The 26,339-nt window shown below is 39.8% G+C and overlaps 1 protein-coding gene across 3 annotated transcripts in view; it reads left to right on the forward strand.

The window, feature by feature from the left end:
- LOC126183597 (solute carrier family 22 member 7-like) overlaps window positions 1-26,339 on the forward strand; it is a 223,462-nt gene that overhangs the window by 150,179 nt on the left and 46,944 nt on the right. For all 3 annotated transcript variants that reach the window (XM_049925700.1, XM_049925701.1, XM_049925702.1), the window contains 2 exons: window positions 22,471-22,685; window positions 22,890-23,077. In XM_049925700.1, the coding sequence (XP_049781657.1) occupies window positions 22,471-22,685; window positions 22,890-23,077 (403 nt within the window). The remainder of the gene's footprint in view (window positions 1-22,470; window positions 22,686-22,889; window positions 23,078-26,339) is intronic.

Raw genomic sequence — 26,339 nt, forward strand, 5'->3', positions numbered from 1 at the left:
TTTATTTGCTGTTGTATTAATATCCCTAGTTGGTTTTTTAGGAAATCAGTTATCTCCTCCACTTAATGCCTCAGTTCTCCCATTTCCGTCTTTTTTGGCTTTTTCCAGAAAGCTACCCATACCGATGTCTCTGTTGAAGTTCTTCTCATTTCCCATAGGTGTCTCTTCCGTCTGTCTCTGTCTGCTATGTGCTGTTTCTTGCGTTTTGCCAATAGATGTCGCTACGTGACTGGCAGTCCACTGTCCGCTATGTGCTGTTTCCTCTGTTTTGCCAATAGATGTCGCTAGTTGTCCACCAGTGCAGCTGTCTTCTCGCGCGCTCGTCTCTTGTTGGATGTTCCTAACCTCTCTTGCAGGATTCCTATTCTCCACCTTATATGCTTTTCTTTCGTTTTTCAAAGATTCTAAACATTTTCTTATTTCACTCACCGCTTCTAGTAAGTTGTTGTTCATTTCCTTCTTCATATATCCTCCTTCTTCTGCCACTTTTCCGATCATCACAAGAGCGTTCTCAATACGATACACTGCACTGTCCGCCATCTTTTCATCTCTATGTTTTATTTATATGACCCATAGTTTTTCATGTAAGCAAGAGCTGATGAGCAGCAGTATGAGTAGACAGGTTGATGTTATTAGGACCTATCTCTACTGCGACATTCTACCTTTACAATAGCCTACCAGAGTTCAAAATATGTCAAACAACTTCATTTATCTGCCATTAAGCATTTCAGCTATATCTCTCTGTCAGATGATTTAGCCTAAATAGAAAGTGATATTTACATAACACAAAATTAGATTATGTCCAGGAACATAATTTACATTCAATTCACATTCTGGAAGTCCGAGGTAGGGTGTTTGTCTGGAAGCACTATTTATCACTTGCATGGCAAAGTCTCAGTCTCCTACAGACAAAAGTAAGTTGTCTACTCCTTAACAGGTTGTTCAGCATCACGCAGTATTTAATTAAATTATTTATTAACAAAAAATTTTAAATTTTGCTGGTCAAGGCAGGAAAAATGTGCACTTCAGGAATTTCATAAGGTTTTCGCCTTCAAATCTATAAAATATTGAATCAAGGTTATGGGAAGACTTACAGTGCAGCAGTTTCCTTGAGATATCATTGATCATTTTTAGTCTAGCAGTTTAAAGAAATCATATTATCACTGTGCTAGCAAGCCATTGCTGTGCTCCCTGGTCTGTCATTGACATACTGATGGCTAATATAAATAATTTGCAACATAAAAACGAGAGTAGTTGTGTTTTCTCTGTGGAACAACATTTTCGACACAAAACTACAAATTTGATAACCTGATGTTGCACCTTATGTGAAAAATCACTCAGATTATGTAATGGAGCTGACAAGGAAACAGCAAAAGAATTTAGCACAATAATTCCATGCCAATCCAGGAGGTAGCTTGATGAAGAGTTGCCAAACATGTAATGTGATGTTGTCAGTTATACTATCCACAACTGATGTGTTTGCACAGCTGATGTTGCCATGAGCAGGCTTGGAAGTGAGGAGCATAGCTCGTGTCTCAAAGATGCATCACAAAGTTGACCCAACACCAAAATATGAAAAGTATTGGACAATGACTTTTTTTACTCTCATTTCTATAACCAGGCATAGGGGCTAGAGCTTGAACTCTAATAACTCTCAGATTCACCAACTGCAAGCTGAAAAATCATATATCATACACCAGTGGTTGTAACAATTATTATTGGTTTTCTTTCTTAAGCACACTATAAACTGAAATTCTCATTCACCAGACATGATTCATTTTTTTGAGCATCTACAGTGATTGTAATCTAAGCATTACACCTTACCTCATCTTTTGATCTTTAGAGGCTTAAAAATGTATTTCTTGTGAACACTGTCATTGATCTACCCCAAAAGCAGGGAAACACAATTGAGAAGACAGCAGCATAGCATTGACTGTAAAATGTGGATATCCACAGAGAAATTCTATTACATACAAGTAATGTAAACCTTCAAATAATTTAAGTGAACTGCGTAGGTAAAGAATGTGCCATTACAGAAAATGCATTGTGAAGGCATAAAAAAATTAAAACAGAGTGTGTAAAAAAGTGCACTGCATGTTCAGACACACTTGTACTCTGCCCAGCATTAAAGTGTGACGTTAGTTCTGCCACAATTCACTGCCTGTCTTGTTTTACCAGTCTTCCCAACCTATACGTCCAACATCTGTAATGAAGGGTGGCCGCCCAACCCCCACGATGACTGGACATGGTTTAATCCCAGTTTCACCATGTGTTGGAGACACTCACCACAGCACTCCTCAAACACCTGACATATTGTGTAGTTTCCAGAATGCTTGTGCCAACCCTCTGGAACATCACAATTTGTCCTTGGTCAAACTCAGACAGATCATGTGCCTTACCCATTCTCCAAAAACATGCAGGAACAAACGATGTCACTTGCAACAACAGCCAGAATCTACTAAAACAATAAGAAACAAACTACCGTGCTTTTCATCAAAGAAAGTGTTCCTAGTTGACATACTTTTTAGACACGACCTTCCAAACAGGTCACGTGTAAACACAGACATAACAAACACAAACTCACAAATCTACAAATTCTGTTCAAAATTTGCAAATGCCAACATAATTGAAGCTAGCAAATTTTGCAGAGAACACTACACATGACATGGGTTCCACTTGAATGACCTTGGCAGAAGAGAAATTACAAATCACATATCACAATCTGTAGTGCAAAAGAAAGGACAAAGTGATCCTATAATACCTCTTAGATTTAAGGAACAAAACATAACTGTAAAAAAACCTTGCACCCAAAGAAAAAACCAGTGTAAACTATACAGGTTACACCAACAATGGTAGGATGTTAAATCTAGAAATTTTTTTATGAACAAGCCCCCTACCTCTGCAGAGGTGATAAAAAAGAGCCGCCAGTGTCCACATACATACAACTTCTCCATATACCACCAAAATGTGCAGTCAATAACAAACAGGCTACAATATGTAAATGTCATTTGCATTACAGAACATATTATTTATTTATTTATTTATTTATCCATATAAATCTCTTTTTAAGTACATATATTGTACACAGGATATTGGACAGAAAACATTTTTTGGCTATTGGATTTTCAAATATCAAACATAAATTTTATAAATTTTTATGACAAATTGAATCTATACAGTTAATAATTACAAATTTTTGAAATACTGTATAACTTATTTCTACAATTAAAGATACAAATTACATTTTTTCTTGCATAAGATACTGTGAGACTGAATAGTAGCAGTTTTTCAGAAGGTAGGATGTCACAGACTTTTTAAAGCTTTGTAGTTCAGTAAGAGATTTTATATGTCTAGGTAATCTGTTGTAAAGTTTTGTTCCTGCATGATGTACACCTTTTTCGCATAATGTGGTGTTACAATGATTGACATGTATGTTACTGTCTGACCTGGTACTGTAATCATGGACACTTTTGTTTTGAGGAAAAAGGTTTTCTTTTCTCAGTATGCTTTTTTTGACATGCGTGACTATTTCCAGTATATAAATGCAGGGAAGGGGTAGGATCTTTAGATCTTTAAAGAAAGGTTTGCATGATTTTCTGCTGCTCACTTGTTTCATTATTCTGGCTGAAACCAGACCAAATTAGTTCAGCTAGCATACCTGGTTACACATTAGCTTCCCACTATTGCAGGAAAAGCCAGAAAGGTGGAGGTGCTGCCATATTTATAAAAAATTCCATAAACTATAGAAGTTTTGACCAGTTTGACCACTTAAATAAAGAAAACGATTTTGAGGCAGCTGTAATTGAAATTCTAGAAGCAAATATAATGATATCATGTATCTATCGTTCTCCAACAGGCAATGTATGTGTCTTCCTAAAAAACCTTGAAATACTCCTAAACAAAATTCACCAAAACAAAAAGGTACTAATTTTATGTGGTGATTTCAATGTTGATTTCCAGTCTACAGGGTGTGTGAAAGGATCCCTACTGAATCTCACTAACTCATTCAGTCTGAATCCCACAGTAACATTCCCCACAAGGTGCAAAAACAACTCCAAAACCACACTTGACCAAATATTTGTAAACTGTCCCTACCACAGAGTCAAACCTCTGGACACAGGCTATAGTGATCACTGTGGCCAAGTCCTATACCTTACAACTGTTCTCCCTTTAGACTGCAACAACAAATACACAACTACAGTAAGAAACTACAGCAATGAAAACATGAAAATCTTCAATGATTCCTTAGCTGCAGAAACATGGAACAAAGTATATGAAGCAGATGATACAGACAACAAAATGGAATCATTTCTATACACATTTCTATATCACTTCAATATTACCTTTCCTCTTACACTCAAATGCACCACATCAAAAGAACCCAATAAGAAGCCATGAATAACAACTGGTATAAAGATTTCCTGCAGAAGGAAGAGAGATCTGTTGAAGTATCTAAAAAATAACAACACCACTGCCACCCCATCTCAAGAAAGATATATCAAGAAATATGTCAAAATCCTTAAAAAAAGTCATAGCACTAGCAAATCAAACAGCAAATGACAACTATGTGGCCACATCCACCAAAAAAAAAAAAAAAAAAAAAAAAAAAAAAAAAAAAAAAAAAAAAAAAAAAACAACTCCTGTAGAATCTACATTCTTCTGGGAAACTACTCCTGAAGAAATTTTACTAAATGCAAAGTACCTCAAGAACAAATTCTCATCTGGAATCGATGACATCCCAGATTTTATCATAAAAAAGTGCATAAACAAAATAGCTCTCCCACTCTCAAATGTGTACAACTCATCGTTGATGGCAGGTACATTTCCAAAATGCATGAAAGTGGCTAAAGTCATCCCAATCTTTAAGAAAGGAGAAAAATTCAACACAGAAAATTACACACCCATATCACTGTTACCTGTGTTTGGTAAACTTTTGGAGAGATTAACTCACCAAAGACTAATAAATTTTCTTGATAAGAACCAGATACTATCTGATGCCCAGCACAGTTTCAGAAAAAACAAATCCACGACAAAAGACAAAAAGCAGTTGGGATCTTCCTAGATTTGTCCAAGGCATTTGATGTCATAGACTAAAAGATTCTTCTCAACAAACTGGAGTCATATGGCATCAGAGGCACCCCACTAAACTGGTTCAGCTCATACCTGACAAATGGGAAATAAAAAGTGTCAATAAATCAAAACAACCATGGACATATCGAAACAAACTACTCTGACTATTGCAATATTACACAAGGTGTGCCCCAAGGCTCAATTCTTGGACCAATGCTCTTCCTTGTGTACATAAACGACCTACTGTCAAGCATCAATGCCAGCACCAGTACATACTTTGCATATGATACCAGTATCCTCATAACAATCAAAACTGAACTCCAAGAGGCCATAAATAGAAATACAGATGAACTTGATGATAGGTTTGAGAAAAACAAGCTCATAGTTAACACAAAGAAAACCACTTACCTAAACTTCCACCTAAGATCAAATAAAATTATGCCTGATATGAAATTACATGGTTCCCAAATATCCCCAAATACAGAAACACGATTTCTAGGCCTATGGATTCAGGATAATCTAAAATGGCAAACACACATTAATAAAACTAATAGTAAGCTAAACCAAGTGTGCTAAGCCCTACGAATCCTCGCATACAGCACAAGCCCAGAAACTGATCACACAGCCTACTATGCACAATTCAACAGTGTAATGCAGTATGGTACTATATTCTGGGGAGACTCTACACATAGCCCAAACGTTCTCCTCGCCCAAAAGAGAGCTATAAGAATAATGAACAAGGCAAAGCCGACTGATAGCTGCACACCTCTCTTCTCAAAGTTGCTCATCCTACCCCTTGGCAGACTGTATATACTATAACTATGCAAATTTGTAAAAAGTAATATTACAAAATTTAATAAAAATGTAAATGTCCATGACTATGGTACTAGACAGAAAATGAAACTCCATGTTAAAGAAATGCGCACCTCTGCCTTTAAAAACTCTCTCTTCAACAAAGGCATTAAAATATTAAGTAGCCTGCCATCAGAAAAAAAAAGTAAACAGTAAGTCCCTGACTGTATTTAACAAAAAATTAAAATCATTCCTACTTGATCATTGCTTCTGCAGTGCAAGCGAATTTCTGCTCCACATGGGTGGAAAGAAACATGAAACAAATTGCAGCAAAGAATTTTGTAAAGAGTAAAACATTAATGCAAGTATGTGCAAAAATCTTGCATCTATATCATCTGCTACTAAGCAAATTAAGTGCAGAAAAAATATCCAACCAGGTACTGTTGTGTATATGTGTTAGAGGAATACAGCACTAAAATACAAATGTGTAACTGAGTATGTAATTTGAATATAATAGAGGGAAACATTCCACGTGGGAAAAATATATCTAAAAACAAAGATGATGTGACTTACCAAATGAAAGCGCTGGCATGTCCATAGACACACAAACAAACACAAACATACACACAAAATTCTAGCTTTTGCAACCAGCGGTTGCTTCATCAGGAAAGAGGGAAGGAGAGGGAAAGACGAAAGGATGTGGGTTTTAAGGGAGAGGGTAAGAAGTCATTCCAATCCCGGGAGTGGAAAGACTTACCTTAGGGGGAAAAAAAGGACAGGTATACACTCGCACACACACACATATCCATCCACACATATACAGACACAAGCAGACATATATGTGTGGATGGATATGTGTGTGTGTGCGAGTGTATACCCATCCTTTTTTCCCCCTAAGGTAAGTCTTTCCGCTCTCGAGATTGGAATGACTCCTTACCCTCTCCCTTAAAACCCACATCCTTTTGTCTTTCCCTCTCCTTCCCTCTTTCCTGACGAAGCAACCGCTGGTTGTGAAAGCTAGAATTTTGTGTGTATGTTTGTGTTTGTTTCTCTGTCTATCGACATGCCAGCGCTTTCGTTTGGTAAGTCACATCAGCTTTGTTTTTTGGGTATGTAATTCGTGTGTTCATAAATTTGTGTGTTCATAACTTCTCAGAAAATATGTATGTAAGCTCATGTTTGTATAAACTTTGGCACATTACTTCATGCCAGCAAATTATCATAATGTCCAAAATCAAATGTATGTTTGTGCATCTCCATGTGCATGTCATGTACAGTATTGATTCAGAGGACAATAAATAAATAAATAAATAAACACATGGACAGCACACTCACTGATACTACATGCACTGTGTGTGTGTCTTACTGGCAGTCATTCCTCATCAGGTGATTCTGCTATCACCTGGGTGGGTTTATATCAATAGTAGGTCAGTGGTCATAATATTCTGGCTGATCACAGTATGTTTCGTCTATAACTGTAAGAAATCTCCATTTATCAAGTACCACCTTGAAGAGGATTATTGAAGCCTAGCATAACATTATCCCATGTTCCATATATTTTTAAAATCATCTATAGTAATAATAATAATAATAATAATAATAATAATAAATAAAAATACAAATGTTTTATTCCACCATTGAACATATTTACATGCAATTGGCGTCATCAGTGTTAACGGAGTAATAATAACAATAATAATGATATAAACTTCAACATGACAAATGTTAAAACTCCAATATAATAATTCAAGATGGATACAATACACATTTGTGCAAATGTCAATAACAACAAGAAATTTCTCAACAGATCAATTACAAGGTAAATGAACTACATTGTTCAGTGAATGATAATTAAATAATTGAACAGATAACTAACAATAAGTACATTAAACAGTGTGGCATATGTACAGTTTGCAGTTAATTTACAGTTCATTCTCATAAGGAAAGTGGGTCATTTGTTTTTGAGCAGAGTAAATTACTTTACATTTCATCCACCTCAAAAGACTAGTTTTAAATCTATTTACCAGCACTGTGTAGGCATTTTCAGGTAATTTGTTGAAGTAAACAGGACCAGATATTTGTAACTGTTATGTGTCTTTGTAAGCCTAACATATGGAATATTAATTGTATGTCCCCTTCTTATGTAATCATCGAGAACTGTTCTCCTTAAGTCAAATTTACTCAGATTCTCTTTAACAAAGACAAGGCAGTTGTAAATATACAGACCATGCACTGTCATTATATTTAGTTTCTTACAATAATCTCAACATGAGTCATATGGGCTAAGTCTTGCTATGCACCTTATGGCCTTCTTTTGCCATTTAAACACTAATTTTGAGCCTATTGAATTCCAAAACTCAGGTGCGAGTGGAAGAATGCAACATATGCATATAACAGAAGTTCTTTGCTGACACTGCTCCTCAGCTTCTACAGCATATGCCATTTTGCCACATATCTTCCCTGAGTGGAAATCCCAGCTGAGCTTTTTATCTATATGAAATCCTAATAATTTTACTGTTTTGTTATCATGACTGGGAGCATTCAGCTTGAATTCAATAGTTTCAGTTTTAAAGTCATTCTTCTGCAGAACATTTGCCTCAAACCAAGTAGTGCACCTCTCCATTGCCACTGCCATGCTGTGTTGCACATTTTCAATGTGATGAGTGTTGTATCATAAGCATATAGCACTGCATCACATGGTACAACTGCAGGCAAATCACTTATATAAATAATGAAAAGGAAAGAGCCAAGAACAGATCCTTGAGGTATGCCCTTTACAATTGGGAGACATTCTGACATTTGATTAGTTACCTTAACTAACTGTTTTCTACTGTCCAAGTATGACTGCATTAGGCGTAGAGCATTCTCTCTCACTCCGTAGTAGTAGAGCTTTTTTATGAGAATATTATGGGAGACCATATCAAAAGCTTTCCTGAGGTCCAACAGTGTTGCACAGATACTATCTTTATTTTCAAAACAACTGTATATTTTTACTACCATGCTCTCAACTGCTTTGACTGTAGAACGGCTGCCTCTGAAACCATACTGTGAGGAGGTGAGTATATCATGTTCAAAATATTGACTGATCTGTTTATGCATGCAGTATTCTATTATTTTTGATATTATGGGTATAAGTGGTATTGGTTGATAGTTATCTGAAGATGCTATGTCTCCTTTCTTTTTAAACATTCTAGATAGTTACCTTCTCTTAAAATTTTGTTGATTATTTTAGTCAGTGGTGTTACAGTTTGATTTCTGATATATTTAATAACATAATTTCAGAGAGCATAGTAATCCTCTGCTCTAGAATTAAAGAGCTTAGCTATTGATTCATTGACCATCTTTTCAATTACACAAATCAGTGAAATCTGTTTGTCTGCTTACTGTTCATTTCTTGCAGCAGTGCCTCTGCCTAACTCACATTCTCCATTATGCTTTTATCTGATTGAGAACTGACAAAATGTGCGTTTAGAATATCAGGTGGAATTAGTTTCTGGTATACTTTATCATCACAGCTAGTTTCTGTTTTAATAATTTCCCATGCAGCTTTGCATTTATTCACTGAGTTCAGTAGATACATGTCATTTGCTTTGCACTTAGCTGCCTTGATTTCAGACCTGTAAATCTTTTTCACTTTCATATACATTTCCTTGTCAGCATTATTGTGCTTGGACATATTATGATAGAGTAACATCATGATTTTTATTCTACTTAGATGTGGAGTGTACCAGCTTTTTAGATTTTGTGGTTTGGTGTAACGATTTTGCTTTGATATTTTCTTGCAGTGTTTAGCACAACATGCTTCAAAATTTTCAGATAACAGTTCTATAAATTTGTTGGTAGATTCATTTGCACCTGCAGTGGTTATTATTTTATCCCATTTTATTAAATTCAATTTACTTATCAACTTGTTTAGCTTTGATTTGTTAATTGGTCTTATAATTTTTTCTACAGTCCATGAAAGTTTCAGTTGCTTTACTATTAACAGTTTGTCTGAGCCATAGTCGCTCATGATCTGAAATGACTAGCTTGACTGTGTTGAATTCTATTTTGTTTAGATGAAAATTACAAATTATATTATCTAGATGTGCTTCCTGCCTTGTGGGTTTGACATTTACACAACTGAAGTTAAGGGATCTTACTGTATTTAGCAAGTGATCAACCTTTTTATTCTTGAACCTAATGTCTGTATTGATGTCACCAAATATTAGTTTTCTGTGATCTTTTTATTTGAGTAACAAGAGTATCAGTTTCTCCAGAAGCTCCACAAACAGGTCTTCATTATGTTTTGGGTGGCAGTATACTGAAGCTATTGTAATTTCCTGTTTTGGCAACATTATGGCTGCAGCTTCAAATTTTGCTTCTATGCACAGTCCACTTACATCTATAACTTCATAGATTATGATCATACTATTTTTAACATATACTGATACACCACCATGTTTAATACCTGTTCCACAGTAGCTGGTTGCCAATTCATGGTACACTTAATTTTATTTCATCATTGCTAAGCCAGTGTTCATTTATTCTAATCACAGTGCAGTTTGAGTTTTCCAGCCAATATTGAAGTTCATGACATTTGTTCTTAAGAGACTGCACATTAATATGTAAGAACATTATACTTTTACTTATCTTACTGTGGTTTTCCTATAGCCCTCAGCAAAAAAGCATTGAGATGGGATGGAACTACCGCTTTCCTCTTCCTCAGTATATGACAGTTTGATGAGTTTTCCAAAGCTGACTGGTCCTTCAGATGGCATCGTGCTAAAGTTCTTGTCTTGTTAAGGGGATGAGTGGCTCCTATTACTTCTGCCAGTGTTTATGTTGTATTTACCATTATTGGTTTTGATTCTTTTCTTGTTGCCTGTGTTTCTGATGATAATGATTCTGGGTATGCTGCTGCCACTGGTGACTGTGGCTCTGCTACTGTTTCCAGTGGTGGTTATGGTTCTGCTGTTTGGGATGACAATGACAATGCTTGTTCCAATACTGCTCTTAATGCTGCATCTGATTCTATTTTTGTTGATTCAGTGTGGTCTACCGCATTGTTGGAATGTGATGGCCCAGTTTTTCCATCTTCCTGGTTTTTTGATTCCATAGAAGGTTTCTCTAGTTCTGGCATGATGGTTACTGCTAATAATTTTAAAAATTACAATGATTTATTGAACATCAAACTGAATTGCATATGTTCAAAAGCTGAAATGCTTCTGATTTTTGTCAAATTGCAACTTCATTTTTTAAGTATGTAATGAACTAAAGATTAAATTTCAGTTTGTGTAGATACTTTGTCGTTATTTTTTTCTATAGAAGTACATATTACACTAATGAGTCAAAACACTGTGACCACAGCCACAGTGAAGATTAGATTAGATTAGATTTACTTTCATTCCAATTGATCCATAGTGAGGAGGTCCTCCAGGATGTAGAACATGTCAGAAAAACAATACATGACAAATATTTACAACTCAATCAAATAAGCTAATGTACCATTCCACACATCCCAAGTGGAATGATCATCATTTTTTTAATGAACACTATATGAAAGAATCATTTTACAAATACTAATGCACTGAGTTTAAAATAAAAAACGTTTTTACACACACACACACACACACACACACACACACACACACACACACACACACACACTTATTTACAATGAACACATTGCTGCACTGAAATTGTGCAGAAGTTATTTTGTACTTATATGTATACACACACAAATCAGTTGGTTCTACTGAGAAATTCATCAATGGAGTAGAAGGAGTTGGCAACCAATAAATCCGTTAGGCTTCTCTTAAACTGAATTTCATTGGTTGTTAAGCTTTTTATGGCTGCTGGCAAGTTATTGAAAATGTATGTTCCTGAATAATGCACACCTTTTTGTACAAGACTAAGTGACTTTAAATCCTTGTGAAGATTATTCTTATTTCTAGTATTGATTCCATGAATTGAGCTGTTGGTTTGAAAAAGTGATATATTTTTAATAACAAATTTCATTAAAGAATAAATATATTGGGAAGTTCACACCACATATAACTCTTACTGCACGTTTTTGTACCTGGAAAACTTTAGCTTGGCTTGATGAATTACCCCAAAAAATAATCCCATATGACATTATGGAATGAAAGTAAGCATAGTATGCCAGCTTTTCCGTTTTTATATCCCCTATGTCTGACACAATTCGCATTGCAAATAGAGATTTGTTAAGACGCTTCAGCAGTTCTGTGGTGTGCTCCTCCCAATTATGAAACTGAGTGCCACATGGTGGTGCTGCAGGCACTTGACCATGTGTGGAATGAATATAACCAAAGCAGAGATGAATGGGGTATCATTCTATTGATGATAAAGGCCCCAATTGGAGAAATCCAATGACATAAGGTACTTTGATGAGGTGCAGATTATTATGGCTCAGCAACTGTGAATGAGTATCTTGGAAATGGCAAAGCTGGTCAGCCCTTCATTTGCTACTGTTGTATTTATCTATGGAAAGTGGTTCAAGATTGGCAAAATCATGAGTAGGTAACAAGGTATGACGTTCACACCTCATCACAGAATATGATAATCAGATACTTACTCATTGTGTAAACCATCGTAGATGACAATCTGTGGCAGGTCTGATGAAAGAGTACAATGCTGGTGCATTCACAAGTGCTTCATAGTGCATTTTTCAGTGCACATTATTGAACATAAGGTTCCACAGCAGACATTCTCTATATGTTCCCATGTTGACCTGACTACAACATCAGTCATGATTGTAATAGACACAGGATCAACAAAAGAGGACTGTGGATCAATAAAAATGTGTCACCTGCTCAAATGAACCAAATGTTTTGTTATTTAGTTAGTTAGTTACGTGTTCCATTGGTCAATAGCATGGAAAACCGTTATGATGTGGAATGTGTAATTCACAAGAAATGTGCACAAGAAACAAGTTTTTTTTGTTTTGTTTACATTATATTGTAATATCTAAATATTTCTATTATCTATCCCATTCCCTTAAATGGCACAAAATGCATACATTGTACCGCCAGATTTATTTACTCATATTCAAGATTTCATCTATGGTATAGAAGGAGTTATCAAGGAGGTATGATTTCAATTTGTTGTTGAAACTATTACTGCTGTCTTTCAGACATTTTATTTCATCTGGCAATTTATCAGAAAGTTTTATAGAAGCATATTTTACCCCTATCTTTGCCAATGATAGGTTAAGTGAAGGATAGTGTAGGTCTTTCTTTTTTCTGGTATTGTAATCATGAATGTCGCTGTTGATTTTAAACTGGTCCATGTTGTTGAGAAAAAATTTCATTACTGAGTAAATTTACTGTGAAGCAGTTGTAAGAATTCCTAACCTTTTAAACAAATGCCTACAAGATGTGCGACTATGAATCCCACACATTATTCTAACTATTTTCTTTTAAGCAGTGAATACCTTTTGCCTAAGTGTTGAGTTGCCCCAGAGAATTATTCCGTATCACATCAGAGAGTGGAAGTATGCAAAGTATGTTAGCTTACTAATTTCTAGATCCTCAAAATTGGCAATTGTTTTGATTGCAAAAGTTGCTGAACCTAGTCGCTTTAGGAGATCCAAAATATGAATTTTCCAATTAAGATTCTCATCTATATGTACACACAAAAACTTAGTATGCTCTACCCTGGCTACTGACTTCTTTTGATGTGTTATGTTTATTGAAGAAATTATACTTTTTGCAGCAGAAAATTGGATGTACTGTGTTTTTTCAAAGTTCAGAGCAAGCCCATTTGCAGAAAGCCAATTAATAACTTTTCCAAAGACCTTATTTGTATCATTTTCCATCAGACTTTCTTTTACTGCATTAATAATTATGCTTGTACCATCAGCAAACAGTGTCAGTTCAGCATCTTGTTTCACATAAGAAGGGAGGTCATTCACATATATCAAGAACAGGAGTGGACCCATGATCAAACCTTGTGGAACACCTAATGTAATTTCACCCCAGTTAGATGAAGTGGCAAACTCCTTTGAATCACTTGAAGCATATAAAGAGACTTCTTGCTTCCTGTTCTGTAGATATGACTTAAGCTACTTATGGATATAGCGTTGTAGGGTTGCCGAATCCAATGATGCACGCTACACCATGTGTAATAAACACTATTTTTATTTCTCGTAAGCACACATATACAGTTGTTTACATTCTGAATTCTCGGTACACGTCCGTACACTTTCACGCGCGACCACAGACTGGTTCAAAGAGCTTGCCAAAAACAAAGATATTACCCGCGACTTGGTCGATAGTCGCCACATTAGCCCCCCCCCTAGAGTGTGGAGCACAAACATAAATATTGGGGCATACATGTAAAGGGAACACCCAGGGGGGAGGGAGAGGGTGTTTAATCAGAAACCATACCTTACATTACATTACATTAGTAATTGAAGTCTTCGAGCCAGCGAGGGGGGCGGATGGTCCTGCCTGACCGGGTGAATCCTCGTACAGCAGTTGAGGGATCTGGGGAGGGGATGGTGGGTTGTGAGGGGCCAGGATAGCGGATCTGAATGCCTGTGGCGGTACGTAGGACTTTGACCGTTGATGGGTGAGTACCAACAGGCAAGGGGACAGACTGGAGGAGATGAATGTGAGTTAAGTTGTCCCTGGGGAAGCTGGCTTGTTCGTAGAAGATGTACACATTACCCGGCTGCATAACAAAAAACACATTAGAGCTGCAAATAAGATCTGTGTTGACATTCACTACCACTTCCTTATACGGGTTGACAGAATCTCCACACGAGTCGTCATCGGTGACATCACACGCTCTGAGGCTGGTCCCTGATACATCACTAAATCCTAACAGGGGAGAGGCGAGGGGCTGCCTGTAGGAGGGTAAGTCATCACACGCATCACTCTGCATAGGAATGTCACACGCACCTGTAGCACTGTCACACGACTGGGAGTGGGGAACGTCACACGTGTGGGAATGGGCGTCGCTCATCCATGGACTGTCGGTAGATGCCTCATGCGAGGTGGGTGCAGCAGGGGATGGGGTCTGACTGGGTGGGGTATCGGGCAGTTCTCCCAGAGTCCATGCAGGTTTGAGGCGGCAGACGGATACCGTTTGAGGCGTGCTGTTAATGAGCACTTTGAACGTGTTGGTACGCCGTGATATGACTCTGTGCGGGCCCGTATATGGAGGTCTGAGTGCCGGTCGGATGGTGTCATCACGCACCATGACATGAGTGCACGACGCCAAGTCCTTATGCAGAAATACGGGAGGGGGCGTGGCCGTGTGCGACAGCTGGGCGGTCTGCTTACGCGCGTCCGTGAGCTTGACTTGCACGGCGGCGATGCGTACGCGGAGGGCCCCATTGCTGTCCCGAAGTTCGTCGTTGTGTGATCTAAGAGAAAGCACTGCAACAGCAGTTTCTGCTAGCTCACACAGCAGAATGGCGCTTTCGGATGAGAGGGGTAAGATATCTGAACCGGTGGTACGGTCTCCCGAGTTAAAGGTTAGTGTACCTCGTTGTAGGTTGGGTGACAGTGCGTGGGCTAAGAGAAAATCTACCCCAAGCACGGGTTCATCCACATCCGCGATAACGAAAGTCCACTGTAAGGGCGTATTAATGTCCTGCAGTTTAAGGCTTAAATTCGTTATTCCATGAGAGCGGATCAGGGAATTATTGGCGGCTCGAAGCGGGGGGCAAGGCTGAAGCTCGAATTTAATACCTGCGGACAAAGGTATCACACTAACCTCGGCCCCCGTGTCGACTAGAAATGAAAGGCAAGACACTGCATCTTTCACGTACAAGCGTCCTGGCGCGTGAGGAGAAGAAGTATTTAGTGATAGGCGTCTGTGCGGTGCAACGCGGCCCGTAGCGCCTGAATTGGGTCGCGTTATTAGTTTGGGAACGCGCATGGAGAACGACATTTCTTAGCCGCGTCGCCAAAGCGGGAGTGGAAATAACACCAAGTGGGGCGGCGCGTGGCGTCGCCCGTCGCACTGGTTGAGGTCGAAGCGGCAGTGGAGGGGGACTTGTTTGTGGTTCCCTCCGATGGCGACGCTGCAGTGGTGCTGGTAGGAGAGGAGTTACTGCGGCGGTTGCCAGGCGGCGTTGGCTCCGCGCGCATGCGTGGAGCGAGTCGTGCGCACTCTGTACTGCAGGATGGGAACTGCCGCGCAGGTGTGCCAACCCCTGAGGCCTGAGGGCACCCTGGGGGGGTATGCGGGGGGGGGGGGGGGGGGGGGGGGGGCAGAATGTTGTAAACCTGGTCTGCGATCTTCAGTTTGGCATCTAGTGGGGCCGAAGTTACATGTAGAAGGTGAAGTTGAACTTGCGGGGGAAGTTTCAGCAACCAGATGGTCCAAAGTGTAATGTCCGGCATGTGATGTGTGTCAATCATAGCGCGGAGATGACGCCAGAGTTGCGACGGAGACCTGGATCCCAGCGATTCCTGACTGATGAGGCGGATAGCTTCCTCTGTCGATGTGGATAGTCGCTCGAGGATGGTGTGTCAGGCGAACGCATATTTGTCCGTAGCGGGGGGCGAAGCCACAATGTCGCAGATCAGATCCAGTTCGTCATGGAGGTGACACAGTAAGCATAGGAACTTCGAATTGTCGTCGGCGACGCCGTGTAGCTGCAGGACGTGGTCGACCAAGGCAAACCATGTGCGTGGGTGATCCTTGCGAAGGGGTGGTAGCTTCGGCCAACGGGTGGGAAAGTCTTGACATAAATGTTTATCAGAAACTGTCTCTCCCTGTCCATAGTTCTGCAACGTAATTGTCTCGGGTGCAGTAGCGGTGCACCCGCTTCCGCCACTGTCAGTGGCACACGGCACGGTAGGCGCGGCTGGCTCGACCTTGGTCAAGAAATCAACGAATCGAGCGGTCGACGGAGTAACGCCGACGGGCGTAGAATGGACCGGCGCGGTAGAATCGACCGTAGTCGAGCGATGTGCGGCGAACGACGGAATACAGTTTTCGGGCCCCTCCCCTACAGGTGCATTAAAATAGTTAAAATCACCTAATGTTTGTGGAACACACGCGGCAGGAACGGCGTGTGCCGTCGGAAACACTCGTAAAGCGGACGCTGGTGGTGTAGGGGGGGTTGGTGCAAAATCTGGAGTTCCGGCATAAATATGAACTCTCCTGTCTTGAGCGTCCGGCTCGATTTGTACAGTCACTGATTCGGGTGGAAAATTCACACTTGCACTTGGGAAACCTGTAAACATAGTCACTGGGGTTTGAGCACCTTGTGTCGGCTGTTGAGCACTCAGAACACGTGGCTTTGGAATTGTATAAACACTGTCCTGTTGAGTACAGCTAGTCGATGTGGTCGGAAACTGCGTAGAACTATTGCGGACGCCCGGTGGATAATTGTAAAACCATGCCGAAGCGTCCGTTGGAACACTTAGTTGGCAAGTGTTCGGTGTAGCAGGCGGCAAGCGATCCATTGTGTACTGCTCGACGGTATAAGATTTCGTTGTAGCACTCGCGAACAAAATTCGGGGTCACCAGTATGGATATAGCGTTGTAGGGTTGCCGAATCCAATGATGCACGCTACACCATGTGTAATAAACACTATTTTTATTTCTCGTAAGCACACATATACAGTTGTTTACATTCTGAATTCTCGGTACACGTCCGTACACTTTCACGCGCGACCACAGACTGGTTCAAAGAGCTTGCCAAAAACAAAGATATTACCCGCGACTTGGTCGATAGTCGCCACATACTCATACACTGTTCCATTTATACCATAGAATTGTAATTTCTCCAACATAATGTCATGGTTCACACAATCAAATGCCTTGGATAAGTCATAGAATATTCCTACTGGTGACATTTTACTATTTAAAGACTCTATTATGTGGACAGTGAAATTGTATATTGCTGTCTCAGTGGAACAGCATTTCTGAAATGTGAACTGTGATTTACTAAGTATCCCATTACTGTTGAGATGGCTAACCACTCTTGAGTACATTACTTTCTCAAAGATTTTTGAAAATACTGTAAGCAGGAATACTGACCGGTAATTATTGACACCTGTAGTTTCTCCCTTTTTGAAGAGACGCCTGCCAATGGCATATTTTAACCTGTCTGGAAAAATACCCTGAGTCAGTGATGCATTACATATGTGACTCAAAACACCAGCTGTAGTTGCTCCACATTGTTTTAATAACTTGTTAGAGATGTCATCTAATCCAAGAGAACATTTATTTTTTAAAGATTTAATAATTTTCCTTATTTCACAAGAGGTTGTTAGATGAAACTTAATCTGACTAATTTTTTTCAAAACTGACTCTTCCATGTACTGGCTGGCTTTTTCTTTTCAACTATTCTCACCAATTTTTTTCTCCTACATTTAAGAAGTGATTGTTAAATACATTGGCTACCTGTGTACTGTTGGTTAAGATGGTCTCATTCTCTTTAACAGTAATACTACCTACCCCAGAGGTTACTTTTCCTGTCTCCCTTCTAATAATGTTCCATATTGAGTTTATTTTATTGCTGGAGTTGTTAATTTTTTCTCTAACATACATATTCCTTGATTTCCTTACAACATTTCTCAGTATGTTACAATAATTTTTATAGTGTAAAACTACTTCAGGATCTTCACTAGTTCTTGCTGTCTCATACTGTTTTCTTTTTCTTTCTGAAGACACTTTAATACTTGTACTAATCCAAGGTTTCTTTGAAAAGTTTGTGGTGTTACATTTAGTCATTTTCTTTGGAAAACAATGTTAAAAAAGGGATTTAAATTTATCAAGAAATATGCTGCATTTATCATTAGCATTTGGCTCATTATATAAATCTTCCCAGTTTACATGTCCTAAACTTTCTCTGAAGTGATCTATAGATACCAGGTTGAGCACCCTCACACTTTTGCTTAATGGTTTCTGAAGTGTACACCCTGTTAGGTTTTGTCAGTTAATCAGTTGTGCATCATGGTCAGATAATCCATTTACCACAGGGAAAGCATGTGTTTGTTTTACATCATCTTGCTGTACAAATACATTATCTATCAGAGTTGCACCAGGCCAGTGGTTGTGTCCTGACACGCTGTAATCCAGGAGAACAGCTACTCAGAACATGAACTGCACCACAGATGCAAGCTGGTTTTTCTAGTATTGTGCTATGTGGGGCATTCACCTTGGCTCCCATGGTAGTGACTGAAGACACTAATGACAGGTGTGGAACATGTGAACATTTTTGGTTGATGTTTTTCCCTGACACAGATGGCATTTTCCAGCAGGATAACTGTCCATGTCACAATCTTGCTACGGTTTTTAGGAGCATGAGAATGAACTGACATTGACGACTTAGCCACCATACATGCCTCATCTGAACCAAATGGAAAATGTCTGGGATGATATTGGGCACCAGCTCTGCATCTACAAACCAATGGCCAATAATTTATAGGAACTGTGTGGGTTGTGCATATAAATCTGGAACCACATACTTTTTGAAACCTAGCAAGGACTTATTGAATTCATGCTACCGGATTGCCCTCCTAACATGGACCAACATGCTATTAATTGGGTGGTCATAATAATTTTGGCTCATCACTGTATTTTTATTAATATTATAGTATAATCAGAGAAAGGATCATTACTTAATATTTAATAAGGGTTAGAAAAAAGAATATCTCACTTTGTATGGAGTGGGACATTTTTCATTTGCAAAAGTTTTTGATCTGCATGAAATAATGGTACTATTCAAGGGTTTAAAAAGCACTATTGGTAAGGGTCTTTTTAAGTTAAGCTTTCACCTTCTGTACTGAAAGACTTATACAGCAGAAGTAAGTAGAAACACCTCTTAAATAACTGTTTCAGTAAGAACATACACTCCTGGAAATTGAAATAAGAACACCGTGAATTCATTGTCCTAGGAAGGGGAAACTTTACTGACACATTCCTGGGGTCAGATACATCACATGATCACACTGACAGAACCACAGGCACATAGACACAGGCAACAGAGCATGCACAATGTCGGCACTAGTACAGTGAATATCCACCTTTCGCAGCAATGCAGGCTGCTATTTTCCCATGGAGATGATCGTAGAGATGCTGGATGTAGTCCTGTGGAACGGCTTGCCATGCCATTTCCACCTGGCGCCTCAGTTGGACCAGCGTTCGTGCTGGACGTGCAGACCGCGTGAGACGACGCTTCATCCAGTCCCAAACATGCTCAATGGGGGACAGATCCGGAGATCTTGCTGGCCAGGGTAGTTGACTTACACCTTCTAGAGCACGGTGGGTGGCACGGGATACATGCGGACGTGCATTGTCCTGTTGGAACAGCAAGTTCCCTTGCCGGTCTAGGAATGGTAGAACGATGGGTTCGATGACGGTTTGGATGTACCATGCACTATTCAGTGTCCCCTCGACGATCACCAGTGGTGTACGGCCAGTGTAGGAGATCGCTCCCCACACCATGATGCCGGGTGTTGGCCCTGTGTGCCTCGGTCGTATGCAGTCCTGATTGTGGCGCTCACCTGCACGGCGCCAAACACGCATACGACCATCATTGGCACCAAGGCAGAAGCGACTCTCATCACTGAAGACGACACGTCTCCATTCGTCCCTCCATTCACGCCTATCGCGACACCACTGGAGGCGGGCTGCACGATGTTGGGGCGTGAGCGGAAGACGGCCTAACGGTGTGCGGGATCATAGCCCAGCTTCATGGAGACGGTTGCGAATGGTCCTCGCCGATACCCCAGGAGCAACAGTGTCCCTAATTTGCTGGGAAGTGGCGGTGCGGTCCCCTACGGCACTGCGTAGGATCCTACGGTCTTGGCGTGCATCCGTGCGTCGCTGCGGTCCGGTCCCAGGTCGACGGGCACGTGCACCTTCCGCCGACCACTGGCGACAACATCGATTTACTGTGGAGACCTCACGCCCCACGTGTTGAGCAATTCGGCAGTACGTCCACCCAGCCTCCCGCATGCCCACTATACGCCCTCGCTCAAAGTCCGTCAACTGCACATACGGTTCACGTCCACGCTGTCGCGGCATGCTACCAGTGTTAAAGACTGCGATGGAGCTCCGTATGCCACGGCAAACTGGCTGACACTGATGGCGGCGGTGCACAAATGCTGCGCAGCTAGCGCCATTCGACGGCCAACACCGCGGTTCCTGGTGTGTCCGCTGTGCCATGCATGTGATCATTGCTTGTACAGCCCTCTCGCAGTGTCCGGAGCAAGTATGGTGGGTCTGACACACCGGTGTCAATGTGTTCTTTTTTCCATTTCCAGGAGTGTATAAAGATTTCCATGAAGTTGTTTTTCATCATTAGGAACCTGTTAATGGAAAGTCTTCCTGCAGCATTTGCACTGCCAATTTGTTTTAGAATTTTTTATTACACGGTTAAATTATGAGGCCAAACCAAAATATGTATTTCAAAAATAGATAATCAACTGAATACTGCTTATTCATTTCCTGTCAAATTTCCCTCTTTGCAATTGATGACAAATTCATTATTTTCATTGAAAACCATACAGGAAATGAAAGCAAAGGAAATTTGTATAGTTATCTTACATTAAAAAATGTTTAATAAAAGTACGTCTAGTGGACATGAATAATGAATAGTGGAATATAAGGTGAACATGCTACCACCATCGCTAGCTTACAGCAGCTGGTGGAGTTTTCACATTAAAGTTTCTAATAACATGGCATCATTTGACACAGGATAAAATATCTCTCAAATTATTATGTAAAATGTAGGAAAAAATAGACTGCTACTTACTGTAAAGATGATACATTAAGTTGCAGACAGTCACAATTACAAAACACTTATGCATAAGCTTTCAGCCACAGCCTTAATCAGAAAAAGAAAGATTAACACACTATTCATTCACACAAGCAAGCAAACCTCATGTGCACACGACCAACAACTTCAGCAGCTTGAACCGGAATCAGATTGTTATGTTGCAGATTGCACACGTATCACATCTCCTTGTAAATAGCATATTCTTCGTCATGATGAAAACACTGAATTTTGTGAATGAATATTAATTTGATTCTGTGACTGAACAAAAATCATAATGTAGGGCTCTAACATAGCACTGCTCAAGCAGAGTAAAGTTCTTGTGAGTACAGTCACGTCTCAGTGTTAAACAGGAACAACATATCACGAAGAAGCATGTTACCAACATTATTAGCTCACCTAATTTTGCCAAGAGGGCCATTTGTTGTGTTATTGTGTCCATTGTACACTAACACCTGTCCATATACTCCAAAAGTATTCTCTCCTTATTAAAGATGGGAAAAACTTAAAAGTTAAATCTGCTGAAATTCATGAAATTCTGTGAGGCAAATGGCGGAACTTCTTCTTATTAGCTATTATTTTTGGTTTTGTTATACACTATCTCACCTCTCCTAGTAACTCCTAACCAGGTAAAGTATTTTGCTGTCATAAACTGACAAACTGTTTAATATTGCTTTTTTACCTAGTTAATTACTTTGTTGCACATTCTGTTGGTCACTTTTCACAGTGTGATGTAATAACGTACAAATAGTTAGTTTACTTAAAATTGCCATCTTTGGTATAGAAACATGGCTACATGTTGATCATTTACATAGTTCACATACCAGAAACATCTATGTGACATTCTTTTACTGCAGGTCAGCTTCAGGACTTATTACACTTACTCTGCTGTTGAGTACCAAGGCATTTGGAGGAAATCCTTTTGTTCCCTTCATTGGGCAGGCAGCTCTTCATATACCAGCCATAAGTATGTCACATTATGTTGGCAACAAATTTGGAAGACGATTTTCACATTCGTTTACAGTGCTAACTGCAGCTATTTTGTTATACCTTATCATCTGCTTAATCACTGGTACAGTATAAATTATATCTTATTTGTCAAATGTTTGAGCAAGTCATACTAATGACTAAGAAATTTATACCTTTTACATATTTTGTAGCTATTAGAGTGTTTAACATCATTTTTATCTGATGACAACTATTAAAATTAGTTTTATTGTTTTGTATGAAGAACAGTAGCAAAAGGTACAAATGTTTTTAATACTGTACATTACAGCATCATCACCACAATGGATGGTAACTGCCAGTACTCTGGCAGTGCAGTTCTGTACTCAAGCATCAGTCTCATTCACAAACTTGCAGAGCCTGGAGATACATCCTACATGTGTCAGACAAACAAGTGTGGCTATGGAATACATGATTTTCAATGCTGTTATTTGTGTAGCTCCATACATTGCTTTTGTGGTAAGTATCTAAAGGTTTTACTAACAAGGTTAGTGAAATATTACTCTATTTTATGCTCAACAACCAGCTTGTTACGAGGAAATGCTTGATAGTTCAAGATTGTGACGTAAACATAAACCATGTTAAGTTACCGGTTGTGGCATAAGATTGTGTTTGAACATATTATAACTGCCCCACCATGTTACAGTGTATTTATCAAAAGCTGTTTATTGTCTCCATTGAATAATGGAAGCAGGTGCAAGGGATAAAAAGGATCACTATGTTTACTCAGTGTGTATGTCTAGGATCCACATTGAAGGTATTGAAGAGGTTGTACAGCAGACATTAAGAGAGCATGGTGCCACCAACTGTGGACTGTTGCACACATTGGCATCAATGATGCCTCTCATCTGAGCTCTGATGTCATACTTGTTTCATTCCAGTGACTGGCAGCAAAGGTTAAGTTAAGAAGATCAACTTTCCTCACAGAATTTCAGTGAAGCTCACAATCTGCTGAGTTGTCCCCAGAAATGATCATGGTATCCTAGTTACAGAATTGAATGGAAAGCCTGAACTGAAGACTAAAGATTCTGCAACAAGAGCAAGATTTCCTTTACCTGTACTACAGAGTTGAAAAATTTAGGATCCTCTTATATTCATCATTAGGCAAATCCAGTTGAGATAATGACCTGTAAGAGACCCTGAGATGTATCAGTATAAGAATCAAAGAAATGCCCCTCAACAGATGAGACTACTAAAATCCTAGTGATCAGTCATCTCAGGAACTCTGATTAAAGTGGTAAATTTTGAACTGCTTCTAAAAAGTAGTGATGTTAACATAATATCTACATCTACATCCATACTCCGCAAACCACCTGACGGTGTGTGGCGGAGGGTACCTTGAGTACCTCTATCGGTTCTCCCTTCTATTCCAGTCTCGTATTGTTCGTGGAAAGAAGGATTGTTGGTATGCCTCTGTGTGGGCTCTAATCTCTCTGATTTTATCCTCATGGTCTCTTCGCGAGATATACGTAGGAGGGAGCAATATACTGCTCGACTCTTCGGTGAAGGTATGTTCTCGAAACTTTGACAAAAGCCCGTACCGAGCTACTGAGCATCTCTTCTGCAGAGTCTTCCACTGGAGTTTATCTATCATCTCCGTAACGCTTTCGCAATTACTAAATGATCCTGTAACGAAGCGCGCTGCTCTCCGTTGGATCTTCTCTATATTTTCTATCAACCCTATCTGGTATGGATCCCACACTGCTGAGCAGTATTCAAGCAGTGGGCAAACAAGTGTACTGTAACCTACTTCCTTTGTTTTTGGATTGCATTTCCTTAGGATTCTTCCAATGAATCTCAGTCTGGCATCTGCTTTACCGACGATCAACATTATATGATCATTACATTTTAAATCACTCGTAATGCGTACTCCCAGATAATTTATGGTATTAACTGCTTCCAGTTGCTGACCTGCTATTTTGTAGCTAAATGATAAAGGATCTATCTTTCTGTGTATTCGCAGCACATTACACTTGTCTACATTGAGATTCAATTGCCATTCCCTGCACCATGCGTCAATTTGCTGCAGATCCTCCTGCATTTCAGTACAATTTTCCATTGTTACAACCTCTCGATACACCACAGCATCATCTGCAAAAAGCCTCAGTGAACTTCTGATGTCATGCACCAGGTCATTTATGTATATTGTGAATAGCAAAGGTCCTATGACACTCCCCTGCGGCACACCTGATATCACTCTTACTTTGGAAGACTTCTCTCCATTGAGAATGACATGCTGCGTCCTGTTATCTAGGAACTCCTCAATCCAATCACACAATTGGTCTGATAGTCCATATGCTCTTACTTTGTTCATTAAACGACTGTGGGGAACTGTATCGAACACCTTGCGGAAGTCAAGAAACACGGCATCTACCTGTGAACCCGTGTCTATGGCCCTCTGAGTCTCGTGGACGAATAGCGCGAGCTGGGTTTCACATGACCGTCTTTTTCGAAACCCATGCTGATTCCTACAGAGTAGATTTCTAGTCTCCAGAAAAGTCATTATACTCAAACACAATACGTGTTCCAAAATTCTACAACTGATCGACGTCAGAGATATAGGTCTATAGTTCTGCACATCTGTTCGACGTGCATGACGGGGATGACCTGTGCCCTTTTCCAATCCTTTGGAATGCTACGCTCTTCTAGAGACCTACGGTACACCGCTGCAAGAAGGGGGCAAGTTCCTTCGCGTACTCTGTGTAAAATTGAACTGGTATCCCATCAGGTCCAGAGGCCTTTCCTCTTTTGGGCGATTTTAATTGTTTCTCTATCCCTCTGTCGTCTATTTCGGTATCTACATTTTGTCATCTGTGCGACAATCTAGAGAAGGAACTACAGTGCAATCTTCCTCTGTGAAACAACTTTCGAAAAAGACATTTAGTATTTCGGCCTTTAGTCTGTCATCCTGTTTCAGTACCATTTTGGTCACAGAGTGTCTGGACATTTTGTTTTGATCCACCTACCGCTTTGACATAAGACCAAAATTTCTTAGGATTTTCTGCCAAGTCAGTACATAGAACTTTACTTTCGAATTCATTGAACGCCTCTCGCATAGCCCTCCTCACGCTACATTTCGCTTCGCGTAATTTTTGTTTGTCTGCAAGGCTTTGGCTATGTTTATGTTTGCTGTGAAGTTCCCTTGTTGTACCATGGTGGCTATTTTCCATCTCTTATGATCTTGCGTGGCACATACTCATCTAACGCATTATGTACGACGGTTTTGAACTTTGTCCACTGATCCTCAACACTATCTGTACTTGAGACAAAACTTTTGTGTTGAGCCAACAGGTACTCTGAAATCTGCTTTTTGTCACTTTTTCTAAACAGAAAAATCTTCCTATCCCGTTTAATATTCCTATTTACGGCTGAAATCATCGATGCCGTAACCGCTTTATGAACGCTGATTCCCTGTTCTGCGTTAACTTTTTCAAATAATTCAGGTCTGTTTGTCACCAGAAGGTCTAATATGTTATCGCCACGAGTCGGTTCTCTGTTTAACTGCTCAAGGTAGTTTTCAGATAAAGCACTTAAAAAAATTTCACTGGATTCTTTGTCCCTGCCACCCGTTATGAACGTCTGAGTCTCCCAGTCTATATCCGGCAAATTAAAATCTCCACCCAAAACTATAACATGGTGGGGAAATCTACTCGAAATATTTTCCAAATTATCCTTCAGGTGCTCAGCCACAACAGCTGCTGAGCCAGGGGGCCTATAGATA

Source organism: Schistocerca cancellata, chromosome 4 (genome assembly GCF_023864275.1).
Source record: "Schistocerca cancellata isolate TAMUIC-IGC-003103 chromosome 4, iqSchCanc2.1, whole genome shotgun sequence".
Classification (NCBI taxonomy): domain Eukaryota; kingdom Metazoa; phylum Arthropoda; class Insecta; order Orthoptera; family Acrididae; genus Schistocerca; species Schistocerca cancellata.